This window comes from Polypterus senegalus, chromosome 3 (genome assembly GCF_016835505.1).
Source record: "Polypterus senegalus isolate Bchr_013 chromosome 3, ASM1683550v1, whole genome shotgun sequence".
Taxonomy (NCBI): Eukaryota; Metazoa; Chordata; class Cladistia; order Polypteriformes; family Polypteridae; genus Polypterus; species Polypterus senegalus.
In genome coordinates, this window is record NC_053156.1 from 222604485 (window position 1) to 222623314 (window position 18830).

At 37.3% G+C, this 18830-nt stretch overlaps 1 protein-coding gene across 1 annotated transcript in view; it reads left to right on the top strand.

The window, feature by feature from the left end:
- The window catches only part of LOC120525890 (synaptophysin-like protein 2), a 37500-nt gene that overhangs the window by 1535 nt on the left and 17135 nt on the right, over positions 1–18830 (top strand). Inside the window, exons 3-4 of the mRNA XM_039748561.1 lie at positions 10202–10326; positions 11336–11531. Coding sequence (XP_039604495.1) covers positions 10202–10326; positions 11336–11531 — 321 coding nt within the window. The remainder of the gene's footprint in view (positions 1–10201; positions 10327–11335; positions 11532–18830) is intronic.

Genomic DNA, 18830 nt, shown 5'->3' on the forward strand with positions numbered 1-18830 from the left:
GAGTATCATCTATAAAGCAGGAACCAGTTTTGGAACCACTGGTACCAGGCACCCACAAACACCCCAAATGAACAAGGTTCAGGTCATCAATTTTCCCAACACAAGGGAATAGATACCAAAACAGACGCAGCCTCCTAGACGGGTTTCAAACCCAGGACTCTGGAGCTTTGAGACAGCTGTAGTAAATACATAAACACTTTGTTCTCCATAAGTGAAAATGTAATCTTGATTTCACTGTCAGAAGTTAAAAGTACAGAGCACTTATGTACATTGTTTAATAGTGTGTAAGAGACTTTGGCAGTGTGATAAAATATATGCAAATGGAAGATGTTCTGAAATGTAACCCTAATAGCCAGGCCTTTGGAACATAAGAACATTCTAGTTTGTCCGGTAGTCAAAGTGTATCTAATAGTGTAGCGCTAAAGGTTATTATGGCCAGGTGATGCAATTGTTGAAGTAAATAAGTCTGTGAAGACCCGAGATTCTTGACTGTTTAGGAGAAGGTCAGTTTAATAACAATGAGGAATTGTATTTATATAGAGCTTTTCTAACCAAATCACAGCGTTTTACATAGACAGTGGGGAACCACTTCACTTGCCACCAGTGTGTAGCATGCATCCACTTGGATGATGCGATGGAAGCTATTTACGTGTCTGTATACTCGCTACACATTAGCTATTAGGTGGTAAAGGGTTGAAAGAGATAGTTAACCAATAAGGAACAAGGGATTATTAGGGGACCAAAATGACCAAGCCATGGTGGGCATTTTAGCCTGGACATAGGGACATGCCCTACTCTTTTAGAAAGGTGTCCAGAGATCTTTCATGACCACAAAGAGTCAGGACCTTATTTTTATGTCTAATCTGAAGGACAATGACCCTTTTTTACAGCACAGTGTCCCCGTTACTGCACTGGGGCATTGGGATCAACACATAGACCAGACGGTAAGTGCCCCCTGATGTCCTTACCAACACCTCTTCCAGCCGCTTCCCAAGCTTTTCCTTGATGGTCTCCCATTTAAGTACTGGGTGGGCCCAAACATATAATAATAATAATTCTTTACATTTATATAGTGCTTTTCTTACTACTCAAACCCCATGTAGGGAGGAAATGGAAGCAAACCCACAACGAAAGCAGCACTACCATTACAGGGAGTTGGTGCTTTTATAGATGGCAACATTCAGTTGTAACCCAATAAATAAAAAAGCAGGAAGTACGATTTTAAAGCCAAATCAATTTATCAGTTAATTAGTAGTTCATTACTTATTTTACACATACTTTACAAAGTGAATAATGCAGCTCAGAAGAAAGCAACAGAATTTTATGCAAATAATTGCAACACCAGCATCCTGGTGGGATTTGGGCAAGACATGAACCAGCCTTGAATGGGGCACCAGTTCATCGCACTGCACACTCACTCACCGTGGGGTAATTTAGAATAAATAATTAACCAAACATGCATGGGTTAGGAATGTGGAGGAAAGTGGAATACCTGGAGGAAAAAAACCTGCATAGCTGCAGAATGCGCATAGACAAAAGAGACATTTACTAGGCCAGGTTATAAAATCTCCTGTAGCTGTGAAAGTAAGGTACCAATTGCTGTTGCAATATGCAACCACTATACTGTTTGTTTTCTTCATTTATTTGATACATATATGGCAATCCATTACAGTCATATGAAAAGTTTTGGGAACCCCTCTCAGTCTGAATAATAATTTACACTACTTTCAACAAAAAAGATAACAGTGGTATGTCTTTCATTTCCTAGGAACATCTGAGTACTGGGGTATTTTCCGAACAAAGATTTTTAGGGAAGCAGTATTTAGTTGTATGCAATTAAATCAAATGTGAAAAACTGGCTGTGCAAAAATTTGGGTACCCTTGTAAATTTGCTGATTTGAATGCATGTAACTGCTCAATACTGATTACTTGCAACACCAAATTGGTTGGATTAGCTCGTTAAGCCTTGAACTTCAAAGACAGGTGTGTCCAATCATGAGGAAAGGTATTTAAGGTGGTCAATTGCAAGTTGTGCTTCCCTTTGACTCTCCTCTGAAGAGTGACAGCATAGGATCCTCAAAGCAACTCTCAAAAGATATCTCAGAGGTTTAAACTGTCAGTTTCAACTGTAAGGAATGTAATCAGGAAATGGAAGGCCACAGACACAGTTGCTGTTAAACCCAGGTCTGGCAGGCCAACAAAAATACAGGAGCGGTATATGCGCAGAATTGTGAGAATAGTTACAGACAACCCACAGATCACCTCCAAAGACCTGCCAAGAGCATCTTGCTGGAGATGGTGTATCTGTACATCATTCTACAATTCAGCGCAATTTGTACAAAGAACATCTGTATGGCAGGGTGATGAGAAAGAAGCCCTTTCTGCACTCACGCCACAAACAGAGTCGCTTGTTGTATGCAAATGCTCATTTAGACAAGCCAGATTCATTTTGGAACAAAGTGCTTTGTGTTGATGAGAGAATAATCGAGTTATCTGGTCAAAACAAAAAGCGCTTTGCATGGCGGAAGAAGAACACCGCATTCCAAGAAAGACACCTGCTACCTACTGTCAAATTTGGTGGAGGTTCCATCATGCTGTGTGGCTAGTTCAGGGACTGGGGCCCTTGTTAAAGTTGAGGGTCGGATGAATTCAACCCAATATCAGCAAATTCTTCAGGATAATGCTCAAGCGTCAGTCACAAAGTTTAATTTACGCAGGGGTTGGATATTCCAGCAAGACAATGACCCAAAACACAGTTCAAGATCTACAAAGGCATTCATGCAGAGGGAGAAGTACAATGTTCTGGAATGGCCATCACAGTCCGCTGACTTGAATATCATCGAAAATCTATGAGATGATTTGAAGCAAGCTGTCCATGCTCGGCAGCCATCAAATTTAACTGAACAGGAGAGATTTTGTATGGAAGAATGGTCAAAAATACCTCCATCCAGAATCCAGACACTCGATGATCATCAAAGGCTATAGGAGGCGTCTAGAGGCTGTTATATTTGCCAAAGGAGGCTCAGCTATGCATTGATGTAATATCTTTGTTGGGGTGCCCAAATTTATGCACCTGTGTAATTTTGTTATGCTGCATATTGCACATTTTGTGTTAATCCAATAAACTTAATGTCATTTCTGAAATACTACTGTTTATATAAGGCATGTCATATATTAAAAGGAAGTTGCTACTTTGAAAGCTCAGCCAATGACAAACGAAAATCCAAAATAAAATTACCTCCAAAACATTGACGATTTTGTCAGCCTGGTTTTAATTTTATACAGTAGGTGACTTCAGAAAGCAACTTTATCCCCTTTCCCTTTAATTTCTAATTACTAAATTTGATATACTGTTCTTTTCTTCCTTAATTAGCTAATACTAACTTTGACGTATTGATTTTTTTCTATGGGGTAGTGTGATGCTTTATTCTGCAATAATGCATCACCTTTAGCTCAAGGAAGAAACTGCCCTGCAATAAGAGTACTGTACCATTAGCAAAAAAAAAAAAAGTAATTTCTCTTTTTCAATTAGCTTTCTAAAATTCTGATCAGAAACTATGCATTAATATCTAAAAATAAATGTAGGTTTACATTTAAGTTTTGTTTTGACGAGGTGCTCATCTTTGGCTTTTTACAGCAGGAAGTCCTTGTTGCTTAGGTGGCTCTTTTTCTGCCTCTTCTGTTTATTTTAACAGAACAAGCAGAAATATACGTCTTTCAAGACATGGTGCTGCTGTAGCGGATTCACTCTTTGTGTGACTCGTGCGCTATTTTGGAATTGTTATCTTCAAGCATATCAACAGGATATAGCTCAACCCCTATTATGCTATTGAGTTGTGTTTCTCTTTTATGTCTCCATGACTGGATTTCACACTGAGCTTCTGTTATTTTTGGCTTCCTGTCTTAACTGTGGCAAACAGTTTCATAATTGTGAAGCCCATAGCTTGCTCTTTTCCATCATGATCTGCCCTAAGTGGGTTAGTGACTGCTCTGTTCTTGCTTAATATGTTAGGATTCATAAGCTTTAACTTGATGCTTCCTGATGCTTCACAATCGGGGATGGTCAGTCTATTAAGTGACATTGGCGGCTGCATAGGGATCTGTCACCTGTCGGGTGCCATTTATGAAAGTTAAGGGGTCCATGTCTTGGACACTGTGGGTGCTGCTTATCCTTTCTGCCCCCTCCCCCATCCAAGTATTGGACACCAAGGTGTGCCATTTTGGTAACTCAAGGGGTGCTTGCTCCATTCACCAAGGGGTAACAACCCGTGTCTAGGCCTCTGTATGGGCTTTGACCAGCACTATTCACAGTCATGGTTAATATTAATTTGGCACATGATGTTGCATTCTAAGGTGAAGCATATTTTTATAAACTTAAAAAAATAACTAGCTTATGATGGAGCCTATGGATACTGGGGTCCCATGGTGAAAGAAAAAAATACCCTTAAAACTGACCAAATATGTCATTTTTCCAAGCCAAAACAAGTACTGATCTGTGTCTTCAGATTACACACATTTCAAAATAGCTTATCCATGTCTTGAGGTGTAAAAAAGCAAAACATTGTTGCGAGATTCAGCCATTTTGTAAGGAGGCTGTCTGTGCACTTCACTTCGCTGCTTGTTTCCTCTCTGGTTACCTGTCAGAGCCAGGGGCGTGGATTCATCTTAGAAAGCCATCAGCAAGCACAGTTATTGATAACTGAATTTTAATAATACCCAGATATGAACTGCTGTCTCTGTTCTATAGCCAACTAGACAATTATTTCGTTATTTGTAAAGACATTGCCTGCTGCCGCTGGATTGATAATGCGAGTGTGTGCTTTGGTGAGAGAGAACATTGAGCAGGCATGTAGCATGCACTTAAGTGACAAGAGCTGAGTAGATGTTATAGGCATTCATCCATCTTCCTAACTCACTTATCCAGGGTAGGGTCATGGAATAGGTGGAGTTTATCTCAGGAAGCATTGGGTGCAAGGCAGAGACAATCTTTGGGCAGGGCACCAGTCTGTCACAGGGTGAACACACACACACACACACACACACACACACACTAGGGACAATTTAGCAACTGCAAATTTGCCTAAATTTTAAGCAGATTTAAGTTTATTAAGTTTAGTACAGGTCTTTTAACATAGGCAGGGTGGTAGCTCTGAGCTATCATTCCTACCACAGAGCACCAGGGTCTACATGATGTTTGCATGTTTTCCATGTGTATTTACAAATGGATTAGTGTTAGTGAGTTTATTCACTCACTGATGTTGTTCTTGGTTCTTGTATTACCAACTCCTTTGCAAAAGCAACTTACCCTGCATTAAAAAAATTGATAACTGGTTTGTGACTCATCAGTCCACTTTATCATACACCTTTTTCATTTTCTGAGTATTTTTTTTTTTGTGTGTGCACATAACATGCCACAGAAATATTAAAAAATTCTAAGGCTTTTATTAAAAATACAATGCAGTGTAATCAGTTCAGTTCACATTTATTGATATAATAAAGCCCTGTTTGGGCAGAACTAGTTTTACACCAGGAGGTGGGGTAAACCATGTTTTACAGGAGGACCTCAGTGATTTTAGTCGCATCTGAATCACTTGTGTTAGTAACTTCATGTCTCGGCAAAAATTATGGAGGTTTTCACCTTTTATATAAAGTCTGTACAAAAAAAAAAAAAAACCCAGGTTAAACTAATCCTATGTGAATCAACATGTCAGTAAAATTCTGTCCTTTGAGCGATTCAAATTGAGCTAAAATGTTGGAGGTTCTGTGGTACTGATTAGTTTACCCAGTGCCAGAGGTGAGGGAAGAAAAAAGAACTGTTGGTGTAGTCCTTGTTATGTGCTCAGAATAATGGGGATGAGGAGGAGATGGGGTGTTATAGTCTTTTGTGGGTTCAAAGGTGCACTTATATACACAATTTTTATAGAAAAACATTTGGGAGCGGGACTGAACCCCTTGGGAAGTGCAAATGAACATATTGTTCTTATAAATAAACGTTGCTATTGTGTTCTGAACTGATGGTATGCTTACATTAACATCGGGAAATAACCGTCTTATTTTAGTGTGAATCTTGCTGTTATTACAAGCCATGGCAGAAGATATTCACTGAAGGAACAGAATTGTAGAAGTAAAAGTAAAATAAAGAGCAGAATTTAGTTTTGGGTTTTTAATAACTTTACCCATATAGTCCAAAGCAGCAAGCAAGAAACGTATGCTTAAAATTTATTATTTCCAGTTTACTTTTTTTGTCCCAAGCATGCCTCAGAAATACAGAAGGCACGTTTTCTTAAATTTTAAGTGAAATGTTTGTAAGTTTTAAGGCTGTTTCACTCATAAGCTCCATTATACAACACAAGAGCATGCTAGTTATTTTTTAAATTTATAAAATATGCTGTACTTTTGCCATATGAAATGTCTTTCTAATTAATATACAGTATACCTTGATCACGGAGATGTAACTTCTACTTGAAAAATGCTGAACTTATCTTAACACTTGTTTTGTTCTTCTACGTGTCTAATTAAACATGACAGTACCATAGTGTGTCAGTTATCAATAAACACTATTATTTTAGCGTAGTTTTATTTTAGTAATGAAAACTAAACCTTCAATATTACACATTTTGAATTAAAAACATTTAGTCAAAACAGTCATCTGTAGATATTTCAGAGTATGGGTATTATTCCACGACTGATGAGGATGCTCTTACTGGAGCTAGCTGATCAGACTGATCTTCATTCCCTGTCAAAATTGTAGTTTATAAAGTCACCATTTATTTTTAAATTAATTATTAATAAGGTTTAACAACAAGTTTAAATAGTTTTCCTCTAACAGTAAGGATGGATGAATAAGCTTATACCTGTAGGTACACAGTCTGTTTCATGGGTTACATGAGGAAACCTGAGTGAAAATGTGAGCAATACAAATTTAAGTGTTAAATGAACAGCTCTGTCTTTTTCGTTTTTTTTTTTTTTTAATAATTTGAATTAAGTTATTGTCTCCTAATGTTTCCTTTTTAGGAGCCATTTTGAACCTGATAGATAATTGTAAATTGCACACATTAGACTCTTGAACAGCTTTATATTTAAATGTAATACTGGTCTTTTGCCAATTTAAATGTTTAGGTAACTTGAATGGTAGCATTGATATGAAGCTGAAGCTTGTTACCACACACAGGGCTATATTTTTATTTGTATCAGGAAGGAAAGGATTTCAACCCAGGGAGTACAGAGAATGATATGATCATCATGAACTACTTGGAAGATTTTTTTTTTAATATTCACTGACATTTTCCATTCAGAAACTTTAAAAGAAATACAGGGTGGTTATTTCACTCAAAGGCATATGTTAAATGTTTTACCTGATTCCTCTGCTGCTCTCTCATCTGATACATTTATATGCTGTGGCATAATGCTACAAAACCAATTACAGTAACCAATTACAAGGCAAAACAAATTGTAGATGTAATTTGCAGGTCAAAATTGGGGAGTGTAGATATGCTTTTTCCTGTTCCTGTTGCACTCAGACTCTGCTGGTGATGAGTGATCTACTTATTCATCTCTACCTTGAGTTTTATTTATTTATTTATTTATTTATTTTTGGCGTATGAATTTTTTTGTTTTTTGGTGTATGCATACTTTCACACCTGCATTCTTGCCAAGTATTGTAAATAAGACCCTGGTCATCCATAATGTTAAGGTATCCCATGGCACTGAGAAGTTCATCCAAACTGGATGACCTAGTTAGAGCTTGGAGAAATTGCAGATTTGGAACACAAATAAATAACCCATTTGATGTTTTGCAAAAAAAAATAATTGAAGGGAAAAAGTGATGACTGCTTACTCGAAATGCTGAGCTTTTGTGGAACAGCCTTACATGGAAAATGTTTCCCTTTGTAAGAATAAGAGCATATGTAAAAGTCTTGTAGAAGAGAGGCTTAATGTATATATGGCAAAAGAAATTATCGGCCAAAGTAAGAATGAAATGTGGCTATCAAAAATATCAAAAAGTGGTGTGATGGTACTTTGATTGGTACCATAACCTTCGAGCCCTAGGAGACAAATTTCAAATCTCAGGTACAACAATTTCAGAATGTACACATTCTACTTTTGCCTGCATCATTTTTTTCCCTCCTGGCACGCAAGTTTTCCTCCCATATATCAAAGGGGTGCCCTTTTAAATAAAAGTGTGACTCTAAGTTAGCCTGACATGAGTGAAACTAGGTTTGTACTGGAGTGTTCCACAGTATTAAATGAAGTATTCTCAATTATGTGGAAAGTACTTAGGGTTCCTGTGCTCTTGTACAGTGTTGATCAGCGAATTTCGCCAAAGTGTCCATGTTTGTCAAATTATTTTTCTGATTTTTTTTCTTTTAATACCAGCACCCCATAATGGTTTGTGGGGCCAGTGCTACGTTTTCTGTAGCTGTAACAGTCAACATTGATGGGATTGCCCCATGTAGTCAAATGTGCAGTTCGATGTTCGAGTTCCACATCAACATAAGAGAAGGAGGCGCGTGTCCTATGCATGCATAATATAATTAGAGTGAAAACAAACCTTGAAGGAGCCTGATGCAACCAACAGAGGAGACTCTATGAAATAATAATAATAACAAAAGATTTATTAGTATTTACGTGACATTTCTATCTTTTTAATAGAGTAAAAAGTGCAAGGCATCAGCACAGACAGTTTGGAGAGCCTTCTGTGCGACTTCAAAAAACAGAATGAGCCAGTGGTTTCAGTAATGACATGCCACTTGGAATTTTCTGCATTTTAAAGACCTACAGATTTTTCTGATTTTTAACTATGATTTCAGCATTTCTCCTTTGTTTTGATGAAACATATGATTGAGTGTCTCTGACTGCATTCTTTCTTCTTTGATTGCCAGCTATAAACGGGGGTTGTGTGCAAGATGGTTTTAAACGGGCCCAACATTATCAAATACTAGACAGTAAAACTGTCCAAAATGTTAAAAGCCATTAATCAAATACAAGTTGTTACCAAAAACAAGATGCTAAAACCATAACTTAGGTTGATAAATGGAATGCTATGAGTCATTAACCAGAAAATTTGTTCCAAGGTTTTTTTTTGCCAATTTGCAGGTTGATCTTCGAGTTCCATGTCAGTTTAAGAGAAGGAGGCACGTGCCCTATACATGCATAATAATTAGCCAGGTGCAGATAAAAGCAAACTTGAGCCTGACACCTCCCACCCCCAAACACAGGGGACCCTATGAAATAGTAAAGAAAGTTTTATTACTATTTACAACACGTTTTTATCTTTTTGATAGAAAAAAAGAACAAAGCATCAGCACAGACAGTTTGGAGAGCCTTTAGTACAACTTCAAAAAAATAGAAGGAGCCAGCGGTTTCAGTCCTGACATGCCACCTTGAATTTTCTGCCTTTAAATGACCTACATATTTATTCTGACTTTTAACTACGATTTTTATATTTCCACTTTGTTTTGAAGAAATCTACGATTGTGTTTCTCTTACTGTGTAGTTTTCTTCTTTTACATTATAGAGGCACAGCTCAGGTCACCTTTTTGGCCACAGTAATCAGGCCTCTATAGTTGGCAGACATTTTTCCCTCGCCCTCAGGGACACTTTAAAGATGACTGCACCACTATAATACAGTCAAATCTGGTTCAGTTTGTCCTTCCTCATTGACTTCAGTGCATTTTGCAGAGTTTGGTGATATTTGTGAACACTTGCGTGATTTAGGGGAAACCACAGCAAAGCAAACCACTACTCATGTAGCTTTCCCTCTGAGAATCCAATAGCATGATGTCTGGTTGATCAGTGACTCTAAACCAGTCTAGTATATACTGTAAGTCTATGTGTGAGCATATCCAAACTAGGGTTGCCTATTTCTAGTGGGCTTCTTATGAGTTCTGCAGGCAGTATGACTGAATGGTAAACCTCAAGTGAATGACCATAATTTACTATACTCCCATTGTAATAGTAAACACAAAAAGCTCTTAATTAAAATAAATGGTTTAATAAATCTAACAGTAGTCCGCAAAGTTGATGTTAGCATGCTAACTAGCATAAGGTGGTAAAGGCAAATCTGAAAGGTAAAGCTTGGTTTTGTGCTTTTATTTTTTTATCTGCTAATTAAGAATTTTTAAGTTTGGATGAATCTTTGATAAGTCTAAACTCTCATTTTTCTGTTCTATTTCTCCTTCACATTGCCCTAATTTTTCAGGTCTTTGCAATATTTGCTTTTGCCACCACTGGAGGATACTCTGGAGAGACTGATATTCTTATTAACTGCCCTGGCACAACGGCTAAAGCTCTAAATATAAACCTCCAATTCTTTTACCCGTTCAGGTGAGTATACCAGACAGAGGTGACAGAGCATGTACACAAATTTGTTTTGGTGGGTTAACAAATAACATGCCCTTTGCTTTATCTTGTGTGACACTGGGGGCCCCATAAATTAGCAAGTTATGGCGCTTTTCCACTGCATAGTACGGCACGACACGGTTCAGTTCAGCTCACTTTTGGGGGGTTTTCCACTGGGAACAGTACCTGGTACCTGGTCCTTTTTTCAGTACCACCTCAGCCGAGGTTCCAAGCGCGCCGAACCGTTGCCAAAACGTGGACGTGTAAACTGCTGGTCACTGATTGGCCGGAGAAAATCGTCATTACTGCGTCACTGGCTATTCTTTTCTTTAAAGGTACACACACGCGGAAGTTTATGTCCCGTCTCTCCATCGCTGGACGCAGTTTGTTGCATAAGTGGATGAATGTTTCTTCAGACATTCGAAAGTTCTCCAGCCACTGAGTGTTTGTAAAACCGGGAACAATCACATCCCACCACTCTGAAGCGGTTAAATGTCCAAACAGATGGTCTGTTGCGGCGACTTTTTGCAAAATGTGGAAGATCTGTAATATACAGAATCAGCATTTTAATGTTACACTGGCAGTTAAGTTCATTTTATGCTTTGCAACAGTGATAAAAGTTAGCTAGTGATGTGCTTTTTTTAGATGCTTACCCTTGCGCGTCGTCGAGCTAAAGTGTTGTCGTTGTCTGCGTGTTGTTGTAAAAGTTCCACGGTGTCACGGCAGTAGAGGCGGCGCAACTCTAACGACACGTGAATAATCCTGCCCACTCTAAAGCGGTACTAAACTGCAGTCGAAATGCAAACCGAGCCGAACCAAGGTGAGCTGTACTGAACCGTGCTGTGCCGTACTATGCAGTGGAAAAGCGCCTATAGTGAACATGGAACCTCCACTGGAGATCTGTTTTACACTACATCACTGAATATCACTGATCATTGCCTGAGCTTAATAAATGAGTTGTCTAAAGTTGACTGCCCCTTCTGCTTTCTTGTAGGCTGAACCAGATTTCATTTGACGTGAACTGCTTAAACAACACCAATGAAATAGTGCACCTGGTTGGAAATTTTTCCTCATCTGCAGAGTTTTATGTCGCCATAGGAGTGCTTGCATTCCTCTTCTGCACTGTCATGCTGGTAGTCTATTTGGGCTACCAACATATGTATCACGAGAACAGTCAATGGGCCATTGTAGTGAGTATACAAGCACATCTGCTTTTTTTTTTTTTCCCTGAGCACAACGTGTACAACCGATGCCAAATATAGTTGAGGAAATCTATCAGCAGCAGTAAATGAATATTTAAGGAATAAACCAGTAGGCCTTGTGTTTTTATTTTCTTTACCTTTTTAAACCAAATCCTTGTCTGATGGCTTATTCAGTATTATTAGATTCTATAGGTTTGCCAATTGTGTTACCTGGTCCTCATATTTCTACAACTGGGGAAAAAACTATATAAAAGTGACTATTAGATCATAAAATGAATCATAATAATTAATAATAATAGCAGCCTTTTATAATAATTGATAATTAATAGCCTTTTTTAGTAAAAGAAAGTGCTGGAGTATAGCTGCTGTGTGAAACTTCTGCCAGTGTTCTGTTCTTTGAGAATTGTAGTAGCTTTTGCAGAGGGAGAGGCAAGATAAATGCCTCTTTCAACTTACCATTCAGTCTTTACTTTGCCAGAGAAGTAGATGTATTTTGCACTATTTTATATATGGATCAAATCAATTCTGAAACTGATTTGTATTAACACTTAGTAAACCTGGTGGCTTGGCCTTTGCAGTTGTGCTTGTTTACTGCAATACTTTGTTGGTTAGGAGAGATATTTATGAGACCCTTATAATGTAGGTTTTTAAAGTGTGGTTTGCAAAACATTTTGGGTTGGGTATTATCTGAATTTGGGTTGTGCAGAGTTGTGATTCACAAATGTACTCAATGGGAAAGGGTTGCGTATGGTTTACCAAGTGTCTCGTTATGGGTTGGTGTGAACAGTTTAAGCAAACATTGCTTCACTATGATCTGCGGCAGTGATTCTCCAGTGGGGATGGGATGACTGTCATTGGCAATTCTCCATGGAAAAAAGGATGAGAGGACTATGGGGATGAATGTAGGGGGTGATTCAAGGTCTTGAAGACACAATTGGGTTACAAGAAAAATGTTTTAAGGAATACTGCCTTATTGGGTCAAAGCAATTAAACATTATTCAGTTCTTCTCACACAAAATACCAGATTTGGCCTGGACTTGATATGCTCTCATAATGTGAATGATGAGCCAGAGAACATCCTAGTAAATTCAAGATACATATGAATGGAAGAGTGGATGGGAGATGCCATTCTAGCTGTATTCTTGATCATGCATGTTCATGTAGAGGAATATATTTTGCTAAGTTGATTCTCATTCCTCTAGCTAATGATCCTTCACCTGTAAATGTTGTTTCTGCCATCTTTCTGGAGAAGAAAAGGCAGATCATCATCCCATGTAGCTGAATCAGTATTTTAATTCTAATGTCTATTCAAGATTTGACTTTACCAACCCATGTTACAAGCTCACTTGAAACACAGGCTAAACAGGCAGACATAATGCAGATTACATGATGGAGGATTAATCTGTTATAAAGCATCTATCCCATGTATATCAGCAATCATCTCAGTTTTAAAAAGTTGTGTACTGGTATATGCAGGTTTCTATATACGTGTACATAATGTGAGACAGAAATGCACAGAGGCTATCAAAAGTCTGTACACCATTATTGAAATTCAGTTTGTGTTTATGTAAAAGCCTAAAATCAAGACAAATTGCTTCAATTTTATCATGTTTTAATAATATTTTTAGCCATTTATAAAAACCAATAGATTCTTTTTAAAATAGGTAATTTAAAATTTTAAAACTATCAGTACTTTGGTTATATAGATATACATTGCTTTCATAATGGGGACTGTATTTAGAATCAGTTACTATCAACTAGTGATTCTGATTAGTTCTAAATAAGCTAATTTCCTGAAGCTTCCTAGATTAGTTAGTGCAGATATAATTGTGGTCCACAAGGAGCCAATAAAAGATCTGTGGGATCTTATTAGGGGTTTGCTAGTAGACCATTTGTCTTATTTTAATAACTAACAAAAATACTGAGGTAAACAGTTGTAACTGTTTTGTTTGGTGTGTTAAGATAGTGTTTTGTTTTCATTTTTTTTATTTTTCATTTAAATAAATAAACTATTTTTATTTTAAAAAATGTTTTTTAAACACGGCAGATTGCTTAAACAACAAAAATAGTAGTTTAGGATGTGCAAAATTGTAAGGTATTTTCTCCATTTAAATAAATTGTGATTTTTTTTTTTTTTTTGATGATTTCTAGAGGAATGCCAACAATTCTGGGGGCTTTACCATTTTTTAGAGAAGATAGGGTTTCTTACAATTCTTGTTCAGTAATTGGGGCACCTAGGACTTTGCCGTTTTTCTTTTGAAAGGCACTATAATTTAATGATTTTGAAATACGAAGCATTGGATTATGGCTCAATGTTAGCCTAAGCTGCATTTATCAACTTGCTGTTAAAAGTGAACTGACTGTTACTTGTTCTTATTTCTGAAATAGAAGAGGAACTTTTGATTCTGTATAGCTGTTAGGCCAAATGTTGGCTATGTGCTGTGCCATTCAATTAATAACAAGAACACACTCTGTTCAACTTAAATTCGGTTTTCATCTGCACTGCATTCAATTCAGCTCTGACAGCAGAAATGATTGTAGTATGTTTACAATAATATGCAAGACACTGAGATATTTCCAGTTTCAATAATTTATATTTTAATTGTGAAAGTTTTATCTTTCATTTGCCAATTTATTAGCAAAACCAATGGAGCAATTCAATGTACTGTAAAACCTTTGACAGCTTCCCACGTAAAAGAAGAAGGTGTAGCAGATTGAAATACATTTTTGTAATGTGTATTTTAGTTAAGTGAAAAACTGAATGTTACTCAATAGGGTTGCATTGAAGCACCAGTTTGGGGTGCACATATTAAGAGAGGTAAAGCAGAGTTCAATTATATTAGAACTACAATTAAGCACCTATGTGTGTGTGTTTTAAACTATGTTTATTAATAACATACCGAATTTGAGAGAAAGAGATTTATGGTAATTAGAGAAGAAGGTATATTGCCTGGAGGAAGGGTTAAGCAAGTGAAAGCATTCGCTTAGGGAGAGATCAGCACAGGACAATTGCAGAGCCTTGATAGCTGATTTAAGACAAGAGGAAAATAAATTATTGGACCAATCCAAATTAAGATGTGTAGTTTAACAGGGGGTAGTATTGATGCCAAGACACAATTAAAAAAAAAAATTGAAAAGTTTTTTGTTTAGTAAGGAAGAGTAAAGTGTAGGAAAAGGAAATGGGTGCATATATGGATCCAATGATAAACTTACAAAGTTAGAGTTTACCCAAAACAAATACTCTACTGCCCTAATGAATACCACCCATGTGGAGTAAGTACAGTGGTGTGAAAAACTATTTGCCCCCTTCCTGATTTCTTATTCGTTTGCATGTTTGTCACACAAAATGTTTCTGATCATCAAACACATTTAACCATTAGTCAAATATAACACAAGTAAACACAAAATGCAGTTTTTAAATGATGGTTTTATTATTTAGGAGAAAAAATCCAAACCTACATGGCCCTGTGTGAAAAAGTAATTTCCCCCTGAACCTAATAACTGGTTGGGCCACCCTTAGCAGCAATAACTGCAATCAAGCGTTTGCAGTAACTTGCAATGAGTCTTTTACAGCGCTCTGGAGGAATTTTGGCCCACTCATCTTTGCAGAATTGTTGTAATTCAGCTTTATTTGAGGGTTTACTAGCATGAACCGCCTTTTTAAGGTCATGCCATAGCATCTCAATTGGATTCAGGTCAGGACTTTGACTAGGCCACTCCAAAGTCTTCATTTTGTTTTTCTTCAGCCATTCAGAGGTGGATTTGCTGGTGTGTTTTGGGTCATTGTCCTGTTGCAGCACCCAAGATCGCTTCAGCTTGAGTTGACGAACAGATGGCCGGACATTCTCCTTCAGGATTTTTTGTTAGACAGTAGAATTCATGGTTCCATCTATCACAGCAAGCCTTCCAGGTCCTGAAGCAGCAAAACAACTCCAGACCATCACACTACCACCACCATATTTTACTGTTGGTATGATGTTCTTTTTCTGAAATGCTGTGTTCCTTTTACGCCAGATGTAACGGGACATTTGCCTTCCAAAAGTTCAACTTTTGTCTCATCAGTCCACAAGGTATTTTCCCAAAAGTCTTGGCAATCATTGAGATGTTTCTTAGCAAAATTGAGACGAGCCCTAATGTTCTTTTTGCTTAACAGTGGTTTGCGTCTTGGAAATCTGCCATGAAGGCCGTTTTTGCACAGTCTCTTTCTTATGGTGGAGTCGTGAACACTGACCTTAATTGAGGCAAGTGAGGCCTGCAGTTCTTTAGACGTTGTCCTGGGGTCTTTTGTGACCTCTCGGATGAGTCGTCTCTGCGCTCTTGGGGTAATTTTGGTCGGCCGCCACTCCTGGGAAGGTTCACCACTGTTCCATGTTTTTGCCATTTGTGGATAATGGCTCTCACTGTGGTTCGCTGGAGTCCCAAAGCTTTAGAAATGGCTTTATAACCTTTACCAGACTTATAGATCTCAATTACTTCTGTTCTCATTTGTTCCTGAATTTCTTTGGATCTTGGCCTGATGTCTAGCTTTTGAGGTGCTTTTGGTCTACTTCTCTGTGTCAGGCAGCTGCTATTTAAGTGATTTCTTGATTGAAACAGGTGTGGCAGTAATCAGGCCTGGGGGTGGCTACGAAATTGAACTCAGGTGTGATACACCACAGTTAGGTTATTTTTAACAAGGGGCAATTACTTTTTCACACGGGCCATGTAGGTTTGGATTTTTTCTCCCTAAATAATAAAAACCATCATTTAAAAACTGCATTTTGTGTTTACTTGTGTTATATTTGACTAGTGGTTAAATGTGTGTGATGATCAGAAACATTTTGTGTGACAAACATACAAAAGAATAAGAAATCAGGAAGGGGGCAAATAGTTTTTCACACCACTGTATTCTGATAAGAAGTTTGTATTTTAGAAAGATGACATTGTAGCAGGTTTTGTTAGATCCAGAAAAAATGCACCAGCTGGTAATGCTTATTTCAACAACTTTCTACATCTTGTTTGTTTAGATGGATTTCTAAATGGAGAAAAAAATCAATTGTATTACAGTGTAGTATCTGAACAACTGGCTGTATGCTGTGGGGAAATGAGGCCATGCACATTCCAGGATAAAACATTTCGGAGATGCCTCACAAAGCTGAAAATAACAAATACAAAAATCATTAAAAAAAGGAACAAACAGTATTGCTGTCTTCTGTAAATTACTGATAATTTAAAAACTGTCTATGAATGAATACTGTTATGAGGTAATGTACTTGTTCAAAAACCTTCGACATTCTCATGCATTCACAAGTCTGTTAAAATTCAAGCAATAGAGATTTAGTAGTATAGTTTTCTGTAAATAATACTATAGTCTACAGCAGTGCTTTCCAAACCTTTTGTGTTGTAGTCTCTATAAGGACTTCCAAGTTCTACTCAATGCCCCAAAATAATAGGTGAGAAAACTACTAGACTAGGTGGATGAGCATATTTATTTTATTAATTTTTCTTGTAAATATCAATACAAAGAGTTTTCAGGTGTCAATAAATGTATTATTATTCATGTTTTTATAAATTTATATAATTATTACTATCATTGCTGTTTTACTACGCTAACATCATATTTGAAAAATTATTTTGTTAATAAGATGAGTGAATTTAATTCATTGCTAATAGAGCACAGCATGCATACCAAACTAGTTGAAGATACAACTGAACTCTTTCTCACACATGGTGTTTTACTGTAAATTTTCAAGGAAAAAGCACCCTGTTAACACTAGAATTACCAGAGCCTACGAAAAAACTTGTAATTCTTGATTATTGCATATAGCGCTGAAGTTACTGATCTTTACCATTCTTTCCTCTGCATTTCCTGGAGTACAAAAGAAACAGCATACTGCAACATGCGGGGACTGGCAGGAACACTCAATAAAACTGAATAAAAAGAAAATCAAGTGACGGTGAGATACGAAGAAGGCAGCTTCGCCAGCGTTTGTGTGTCAGCAATCTGGGGGGCCGGGGGGGCTTTAGTATGCATCATGGTACACTGCAGAGCTATAGTGCGTCTTTATGTGAAAACAGCCGTGTCAGATGGGGTTGTATGGATTGATTCTGAATACGACTGAGGGAATGAAAAGTGAATAATAAAAAAAAAAAGGCTAACCTTTACAAGGATCATAAATTGCACCGGTTGTTACAGACCGAAATCAAATGTATGCTTTTATTCTAAAATAGTAAGACTAAGAGCAGTTTACTTTTCAAAACGGAGTGGGGCAGGATCGAACTCATGACCTTTTGATTCCCAAATGGGAACTGATTCTATTGAACCACGGAGGCAATTATAATATACAGCTGTCAATGTCGCATGTTAAGGCGGTTTTTTGTTTTTGCAGTTATATTTTTGAATAAAAGCGCAATTGTTGGTTATATTTGTACCTTTTTCTTTGATATTTGGACTTCAGGCTTCATACATTATATAGTTTATGCCTACATTTTGTCATGTACTACTAGAATATAAAAAACGTTTCTGTTTTAACAATGTGTTTACACAGATTACTGTAGAAACGGAAAAAACAAAAAATGCGTGTGTTCCAAATAACGATCTATTATTTCCACTCTAAAACTCCACTTCACTCCCAGATACTCAATCAAGGCATGAGCTGGAAGAAGTTCGTGCACGTTTTAAATTGGTGGGGGGATGGAATAGCCGGCTGCTCCTAGCTTCTTTTTATCAGCACATTTAGAGGACAAAGGACGCTGGCGGAGAGGTGTGAAGGGATTTAAGAAGCGATTTTAGGTGGGACGGAATTACGAGTGTTTTCGTAGGCTCTGGTAATTCTAGTGTTAAAATGATAATAACATGCAACATACATGTGTAACCCCAGAATGCAGACTTTTGGAGCAAAAAGCAGAAAAATTGGCTGAGCATGCACATTTATCAAAGAGCATAATGGTGTTTGGCACAGATCATCAAATGATGACTAAAGGTGCATGAGCACAAAGAGATCAATAATATTTCTGGCTTTATGTGTATGTTCTAAATTTAAATGAACATTGAATTCCGCAGGGCACCAATATCTTCATAACAATCCATTCCATAATCAATTTTTAAATCCATTTATGCACAGCTAGAGTCCTGTTTTTGTGAAGGGCTTGGTTTTTTAGTTGTCACATTCATTTGAAGTCTGCAGTTTTTGCCTTGACTTGAAACCATAATGAGTGCAAACTTCAAAGGTTAGGTTTGGCTTTGAAATAATATCCACCTTCAAAGTCACTCATTTTTTATTATTCTTACCTAAGATCACTAATAGC